The sequence below is a fragment of the Theobroma cacao genome, chromosome 3, assembly GCF_000208745.1.
Source record: "Theobroma cacao cultivar B97-61/B2 chromosome 3, Criollo_cocoa_genome_V2, whole genome shotgun sequence".
Taxonomy (NCBI): Eukaryota; Viridiplantae; Streptophyta; class Magnoliopsida; order Malvales; family Malvaceae; genus Theobroma; species Theobroma cacao.
This window is the reverse complement of record NC_030852.1, coordinates 5098963-5108060: the sequence shown is the minus strand read 5'-3', so window position 1 is coordinate 5108060 and position 9098 is coordinate 5098963. Positions and strand designations below refer to the sequence as shown.

Sequence of the window (9098 nt, the reverse complement as noted above, 5' to 3'; positions counted from 1 at the left end):
AAAGGTAATATTCATTGAAGCTTCCTACATTTCTCTTCTTACTATAAGTTTAGCCAACATTGATTCTGCCAAAGAATTATAGTTGACAAGTGAGAATGAATTAACCAGTCAGATAAAGTCCGATATACATGCAGGAGAAGTCAGATTACAAACATTTGTATTTATTTACACATAACAAACTAGAAAATGAAATGCTCCACAAAGTGAACAAAAGCACTGGATTCTATTTGCCTTCATCTGCGACCTGGCAAATCCAAAGAACAGTACTAACCCATCTTCAGTTCATCCTTGATTTCCTCTTGGCTTGTTCTACACCTTGCACAAAAGTAAATGATATTAAAACTCTTGAATCAGTAAGATCAATGTAACGTTATAGTATTTTTAGACACAGGCAGACTTGCCTGCAAGGATAAACTATAAAATATGCTTAAACAAGAATGCAGCAACTGTATGCAAGTGAGTCATGGACTCACATTTTCAATTGAAAATACTTACGTACTAAGCCTAAGACGCATTGCATCTCCTATTGATGCGAGATCCATGATATTCTATTCCACTCAATTATGCAACTCCATGACATTCTAACTCACCCAATTATGTGATGCCCTCGTTGCACTGACTCTTTCACCCATATAAGAGAAAGACTCACCTTGGTCCGAGCCTACCTCGACCTTGATCTCTCTCATAGGGCCTCTCATCAATGAAAAGTTTGGTAAACTTTGATACCATTTGTCACTGATTTCCTACTCAAAAGACATGCTTATAAGGTGTCGAAAGACCCTTATAAACTCAAAACCTATCTCATCTCTTACTAATGTAGTATCCGTGACGCCTAGACTCAAAGCGTTAGAACTGACGAATTAGCTCAACATTTTCATCCATTTCACAAATGGCTTATAAATCTCTCCTTACTCTGAACAAATTTAATGGATTGCTTGCCCCAACAGCTTCTTGTTAAATATAGATTAGAGACTTAAAGAGTATAAATGCATTAGTCTGCAACATGAAAAGTATAAGCTAAATACATAAAGATAGGCTTGAACTAGAAAGCAATGTCTTTATGCAATTGCCAAGACTGAGGATCCATTTTTCCTACATAAGCCCATCACCAAGCTTATCAAACTAATAAAGAGTAAGACATTCATCCATGTCCAAAGACATAGCAAGATCACCTAGTTAACAAATTGAATGCATGTAAGTCAGCCTATTAAATAGGCTGAAATTCATAATGCTTTAGTCCGCATAGTGAGAGATGATATTTGATTAAGAATGAAGACTATTTGGTAATAAGGAAAATGGAAGAGCAGAGGAAAACAGGTAGGTACTGCATTTTTTCACTTCCTCAAGTTCAATACCGAAGTAAGGAAAGTGGAAACTCATTTAACCAACATTAAACATTCTATTTACAAATTTACTTTTATCTCTTTTCTTTCAATCCATTGTCACTCTCTTGTACCAAACATGAGGAAGAGACCAAATCCCCTCCACTTCCTTCCCTTTTCCCTTCCCTCCATTTTCCATCCTAAAGGAAAATGTCAAATTTCCACCTTATGAAGGACTATGAGTATTAAAAACCTTTCAAACAAAGAATGGTAATGAAGGAGGGGGAAACAAAATACAAGAACAAGTATTAGGGACGTATTTATGGGTAATTAACAAGATACATAGTCATATCATAAGAATTTTTCAGATTAAGTTTTTGCTAGGAAGATTGGGTTCATGGTATACTGTGAGTTTCATATTGAAAAAATTAATCCTGTTTCCCACAATTTCTGTTTCTTATAAATGTAGCCTTACATACTTACTTATAAAAGAGAATAGAATATTGGCAGTTAGAATTATAACATGTTGTTTAGGAAAGAGAAACTGAGTTGGTGAGAGAGTAACTCAGATTCTGATTACATATTAGTATAGAAACCTTTATGTCATGTTCCGGCAGGGCTGGCATTGTTGTCTGGGTAGTGAGTGTATTTCATGGGTTAAGTATAATTGTTTGCTCGGACAAAATCACGGACAATAATATGTTCCTCCATTTCTGTACCCCAAGAGTCTCAGATTTCAATTTCAACTTCCATCCAACAAATTTCTTGCCAGATAGAAATGACAGAAAGTAGACAACCTTACTAGCGGAAAATAGGTTTTAAAATTGTATAACAGCCCAAAAGTAACCATTTAGGAAAGTATTAGATTAAGTCTCACCAGTTTGGCCCTTCCTGTGGAAAATTACGACTGTAGAAAGGAAATTCAAAGAGAAAAGTGGCTTTGAACCACAATGGCAGGTTTCCATATACGAATGGTGGCAGTGGAATAAGAGGGCTGAAATGAGAATATGTTAGACTCAGTTATCTCTGCTTTCAGTTCTTATTTCAAGAGACTAAAAGTGGAAGAAAGTATGACTGACCTAGTTGTTTTCTTGTAAATCCTATATGCATTCACATTACCAAACTTCTTGTCTGCTGACTCCTGTGTCCATACATGTAACATAAGTATATAACATCAGTATATTGCAAAATTGTGGCCAAATTGTATAACATAAAATCTGAAGCAAGGAAAACAAACCTCAAGCAATGGTATGCCACTAACAAAAAGAAGCAGCAATGTCAGAAAGATTGGCCCAAGAATTACAAGCCATTCAGCACCTTCAAGTACGGGAGCAGAGGCCACAAAAATTCCCCACCAAAGTAAAATCTGGGTAAGATATTTGTTAAGAAATCATTTAGAAAAATAATTATCAAGGAAGCAAAATCAAAGGTCCAGTGGCTCTGATGTTGGGTTGAACTCTATTTTCACTCTGACTGAAAGGGAAATTATGCCATGTCCACGGGCACAGTAGAAGAGATTCATATCCTATTATTTACTCAACATAAACCCAAACCCCAGATCTCTCAATTAGTTGAATCCCATGTCATCTATTTGGGTGAGATTCTACTCAGTCATCTAACAGAAAGCAAAACTATATCCTGTTATTCTCAGCTTCGAGATATCCAACTGTTGCAACCTACAACTACAGGAACATTATAGGTGGTACAGAGAGCACATAAATGGAGATTGGAGACTGTTCCTAACTACGAAAAAAGTTAAACCAGGCAGAGACAAAGTTAGTTAGAAATGATGTTGATGCAAAAGCAAATATGATTTCAGCATTTATTACTGAAGGTGCAGCACACAGTTTTAGACTAACAAAAAAGGTTACACCCAGCAATGCTCCAAAGTAGAGGTCCATAACATGCATATGCTTATAGCAATCCGTACACCAAAAAGACCAAGATGAACCTACTGTCCTTTATATTTCATAAACACATGGTTGAACCATGAAACAGGGTCTAATTGGAGTCAGCATGGTAGAGTATGGCAGCTAACAAGATATGAAGCATGCACTTAATCACACAATCAGTTAGCACTGGGACACCCATAATTAATCAGGTAGTATTAGCTAATGTCATCTAGGGAAGAATGTAACTGGATATATGAGAATTCAAAGCTCTTTTTCTAATTTTCTTGCTGGTTAATGGTGACATTTGAAAGTTGTGATGCTCACCTCACCAAAATAGTTTGGATGACGAGTATATTTCCATAGTCCAATGTTGCACCACTTTCCTCTGTTTTCTGGAGAGTTTTTGAAAGAAAGTTTTTGCTGATCAGCTGTAGCTTCAACAGAGATACCCACTGACCACAAAATCCACCCTATAATGTCTTCAGCCTGAATGGATGGATCTCTGTCACTTGCGTTAACCACTGTTACAGGTAAACTCACAGTCCACACCCAGACAGCCTGCGATGCATGCAAAGATTAGGGTACACAAATGTATTAAATGTCACCCAATAGACAGCAAAGAAATAGCTACATTGATCAGAGGGATAATATAGACCAATAAGACAAGAACCTGAAATATCCAGAAAAATGCTAATTTCCCCAAGTTACTGCGCATTTCATCAAAACGTCGGTCCTCCCCCCATTGCAAAATTCTGTTCACCAGAATGTCACAAAAATATAATTATTGATAAGTACCTTTGGAGGAATTGTTGCAAAAAGTATCCCTTCCACAAGTCAGAGAACCAGTACGATAGAAAGATAATATGAAACATTGGCTGCTTCAAAGTAGCAAAACGTGCCTAGTTTGGCATGTTTTTTTTCTGATAATGAAAGGGATCCTTCAATGCTTGGGGCATACTGTTAATCCAACCACGGGCCTAAATGTACATTTTTTAAATAGCCTAGCCCACAGGAACGGAAATAATTATAACAGTAAAATTATTATCTACCAAGTGTAAAACTTACATAAATCATACAAAATGAGACATCTTGCATACGTAAAGAAAATTGCAAATTGATAAATATCAAGCTATCATTAATAAGAACTGAAAAATGCAGTGCTGAATCTTGACCTAAAAGACAACAAGGCCAAAGATGCAGTTCATGGCCTTAATTTACATGACCATATGACCAGCAATAAGCCCATAGATACTTCCCCTCTCCTCCTCTCACTTTTAATCATGCATACACAATGTTTAAATCACCATTCATCTCTCCTTGGTCTGCTGCTTCATGAAAAGTAAAAAATAAAAATAGAAAAACCCTCAAGAACCTTTCCATGCTAGTATTTCTTTTTTATTGTCTTTTTATCGATATTATAGATGCTGAAAGATAAGTCAAGGATTAAATTTTTGTTTCTATATAAATATAACTAGATAACAAGGACCACGGAAATAGATACCTCAAGCTACAAACCAGACAAGAACATCTAAAATTGTCCATTACCGTATCAGGAGGAGTTGGTTTTACCTAATTAACACATATTAGACAAAAACTGGAGAATGGATGCACTCTAGAGACAAAAACACCAGTCATCTAGCTAATCTTGCAATAAATACCAGTGTCCAATGCTAAACAAGGTACTCAAAAGGTGAAAGATGTTTCAGCCAAGAAGGTTACTTTGATTAAAACATTAATACAATCTTCTAGTTTATGCATGCTTATAATGTTGTTTCTTGATCTCATTAAGTTTCATCACGTCACTGTTGAAATAAAAATAAAAGTGTATGTATATGGATATCTGGTGAACAGAGGTAGTTGCCATGCTTATGTTGTGTACGGACAAGTTAAAGACAATAAAAACCAGCAATTAAAATTTCAATGCCTAGAAATAACTAGACCAAGAAAAGCATGTTAAACTTCTTTTTTGGATTTCATATGCAATGGAAAAGGCAAACCTTTGATTGAGCCACTACAAATTGAATGATAATATGTTAACAATATGTCTCGAAAATCAAAAGCATCTAGAATTAAGGGAGACTGTCAAAAACACTGGTCTGAAATTAGAGAACATTGATAAAAGCATAATTTGGAGCACCTTGAGTCTTATGTTTGGTCAAAGCCTGACTATTGAGAAAGGAAGGTACTCTAGATAGCTCTAAGAAATCGATATATACGAAGGTAGTCAAGGAGCAATAAATAAATTGTTGATGCTACAATAGTGGAGATGAAAAAGGTGAATGAGATGACTAAGTCATGAACATCAAATACCAATAACTGGATCTGCAAAGAGCAGCCAATCTCTTTTATGGCCTTCAACTTGGCAAGAAGCCCTAAATAGAGTTCAAGAGTGAAAAACCTTATGAGTTAACCCAAGTATGGCGTAAACAAAAGTTTTTATTCAGCTGATATGGAAAAGGGATAAGTCAGGCCATATAATAACTGGGATATGCATATAAGTTGTTATATTGCTACTCAGAAAGCGTTTCATGGCATTTGGTAATCAAGAGATTAAATCATCAAATACAGAAGAAAAAAAAAGGAAAGATCCATATGAAAGGAGTGTTTTTTTTATAAAATTTCATACTTTATACCTCATCAATAGAAACAGTCCCAAGCGAAGGCCCCATATTACTACAAGTAAAGTCAAGACTACCTGAAAAGCAGAGCTGCAAAATCAATTATAGCGAAAATATGTCTACAGAACATAATTTCAAGCTGAGATATAGACAGAAGCATCAGATCATCCAAATTCTCAGTTGTTAACTCAGGGCATACAAATCTAGTGGTGTCTAGGATGACAGAAAATAACATAAATTTTTTGTCTTTTTCATTGTTTTTAAGATAAGAACAAAAAAGGAAGAAAAAGGAAGTAAAATGTTAAGAAACCTTTGCACCCCTCCATTAAAAGCTTGAATGTAGTTCATCTCATTAGCATTCTGCTAAGAGTTACTTCCTTCGGTGAATATGGAAACAACTTAATACAAAGTGTGACTGTAAGAAAATTAAGTTGAAGGTGTTGACTTGTAAAAAACAGATAACCCAATGAAAATAGATTTAGAGACCTCAACAATGACTCAGAACCTTCTGCTAAAACATCATAATTACATCTCAAAATTAAATTTATTGATGAGAAGTCTAAGAATCCCGCAAAATACACATCCAGAAAATACTCAAGATATGATACACAAAATTTTCGATGTGGAAGTTGCCATATGTTGAATGCAGAGGTTAAGGACCATAGAGTTTACATATCTCTTTATGAAACACACCTCAGCCATTTGGAGTGACGAAATGCAATCCATTCAAGACAGACATGTAGGAGCCTAACCTAGAAAAGGAAAGGGCAGTGGCCATTGAGGTAAAAGGCCTTTGACAAGTAAAGATTTGGACAGGTAGAAAGAGGGGCAAAGAAGATTGAATACAAACTAGGATTTTGATAATGAGATGAAAGAACATTTAAACTGCCAGCAGTGGAGCAGTCCACCAAAATACACAAGTCACAGCAAGTTTGATCTTTTCTTTCCTTTCAAAATTGATTGAAGTATGAATGCTCCAACCAATTGCTTATTCCACTCTATGCATTTGAATTTTTCTTGAAAAGTGAGACTCATTAAAGACAATTTTCCTGAAAGGGGAAAAATCATTTCAATGAAATCAATGTATGACATGTAGCCCATAGCTTGTGCTAGACATTTTAGGAAAAGAAATAGAGCAGCTCCGTCTTAAACAAAGGATGCATCCCAAAGAAGGAACTCTTGTAAATTGAAGTCTTATATGCAACAAGTGTTGAATTATTATAATTACTAACAGTTTTAGATGAGCTACAGCATGCTCCTTATTAAAACAAAATCAACCACAATTAGAACCGAACTAAATTAAGTGATCAAGTACTATCCATCCAGAGCTGAACAATGTTTGAGTAGAATTCGTATCAGAATCCTAACATAGGTACAATCTTTATATTTCATGCACACGTTCTAGCAGAAAATGATTTCAGATAATTCTATAACATTTTCTTGGTCAATGTATTTCATGTTTGAAGGTCAGAGAGAGATTATCACTTACCTGTCGAAAATGCCATGACCCTTTTGTTACCAGAGTCAACACAGCAATTATAATGAAATTCGTGCTTCCTGAGTAAAAAATAAAAAAACATATCCTTACATACCATGTCAAAGGTAACTGTACAAAAGTAACTCCTACCTAATATTAGCAACCAAAGAACCCAAAAAACTGTTTTTGCATAGGAAGAATTCCATGAATTGCTATATGGGTCTTTGCCAAAAATTTGAACTTTGCCAAACTTTGCTCTAAACAATAGTAAAAAAGAACATGAAAAGAAGCTAAATGTATGAATTATGTACCTGCAAAGTCAGTGACTTTATCAAACTTGAGGAGAGCAGTGATTATAAAGAAAAATAACTGATATCCCACCTACACAAAACACCAAAATAACTCAAAGGATCAATTCTAGAGGGAAAAAAAGAAAAGAAAGAGAAAGAGAAGGAAGATAAAAACATACAGTTACAATGGCAGTTAGAGCTAAGAAATGGGAGTCTATAACAGTTCCCATTTTGTTTGATGATTTAGTATGTTGAGTTTTTCTGTTTGCTTAAAGATGGGTTGTTTTTCTTTTTGTTTCTGTGTTAAGGCTAAAGATAAGAAAAGGGTAAAAGGGGGTCGCTTTGCTTCCCTGCTTTCTTTCTCAGTTGGTGATGCCTGGTAAGTGGCCAGTTTGGCCGTTTGTGTGTGGCTGTGATTTGAACAGCGTTGTTTGTTGAATAATTCCCCATTGCAAATAGATTAGGAAAGGCTTGCAATTTGGAACAATTTCCCTTTCCCACAGCCCCACAACATCGTTGAGAACAAAGATTTTTCAAACTTCAGTTCAAAGCCCCTAAGTTCGTTTATTTAGTGTTTGTCATTTTGGCTTCAGCTACTCCCCTCTTCCCAATATCTTATTTTTAAAGAGTAAATAAAAAAAAGTAATTAAAATGTTTGTCTTTTAATATACTAGAATTGATCCCGTGCTTTATGCTCAGATCATATAACAAACCTTGAAAACAAGTATTGATGACAAAAAATGTACACAGAAATGTTGTTCTAGCTTTTACTACAAAGTAAAAGAGTATATCATAATTGTTTATAATTATATACATTCATTTTTATATATTTAAGAAAAATTGAATGTTAATGAACAAAATTAAAATCATGATTTGCTATTTAATACATCATGCTTGGTGTAAATAAAAATATAAAACAGTGTTTACAATCCTATACATGCATTTCTATCCACTTAACAAAAAGTCAATGCTCATGAACAAAGGTAAGATCATGATTTGTTGCTTTGTTTTTGCAGATCTTTGTGTGTGTACAAAAGTTAACATTATAATGTTGAATTTATCATGCTGCTTGTAAACAAAAAATATAAGGTAATGTTTATAATCTTATACATTTATTGTTACCCAATTAACAGAAAGTTAGTTCTTATGAACAAAATCAATATCTTGGCTGATTATTGTCTCTCTGTTAACTCAGTTTAATGGATTAAGTTACTAACGTAGAGTCTTAAATTATTTACAAGTCTCTGTCGAGTTTCTCATAATAATACCTCTTCCAATTAATTTACTATATGTCTATGCAAATTGAATTGAAAAAAGATTCATTAAATTTGTGCTCTAATTTTAGCTACGTATGGGTTATAAGTGTATGTCTATCTTATATGCAAATCAAATCACCTAATCAACTAAGTGCATTCGATCATACACTATTCTATTCAAGGTCTACCTGAATCTCCTTTGTCAAAGTTTAACCTAGATTTTCAATTCAATCTAATTGGTAA

General features: G+C 34.5%; 1 protein-coding gene across 2 annotated transcripts; it reads right to left on the bottom strand.

Annotated features, from left to right (window-relative positions):
- LOC18604316 lies at positions 9–8207 on the bottom strand. Of its 2 annotated transcripts, none has more exons than XM_007036721.2 (10): positions 7779–8207; positions 7621–7690; positions 7322–7389; positions 5848–5909; positions 3885–3966; positions 3539–3772; positions 2560–2688; positions 2402–2463; positions 2200–2316; positions 9–309 (listed from the first exon to the last, which is right to left on the bottom strand). In XM_007036721.2, coding segments are annotated over exons 1-10 (876 nt in total). In that variant the 5' UTR covers positions 7830–8207; the 3' UTR covers positions 9–308. The 2 variants fall into 2 exon arrangements, with proteins under 2 accessions (XP_007036783.1, XP_007036782.1); XM_007036720.2 differs by having other exon boundaries at positions 11–315.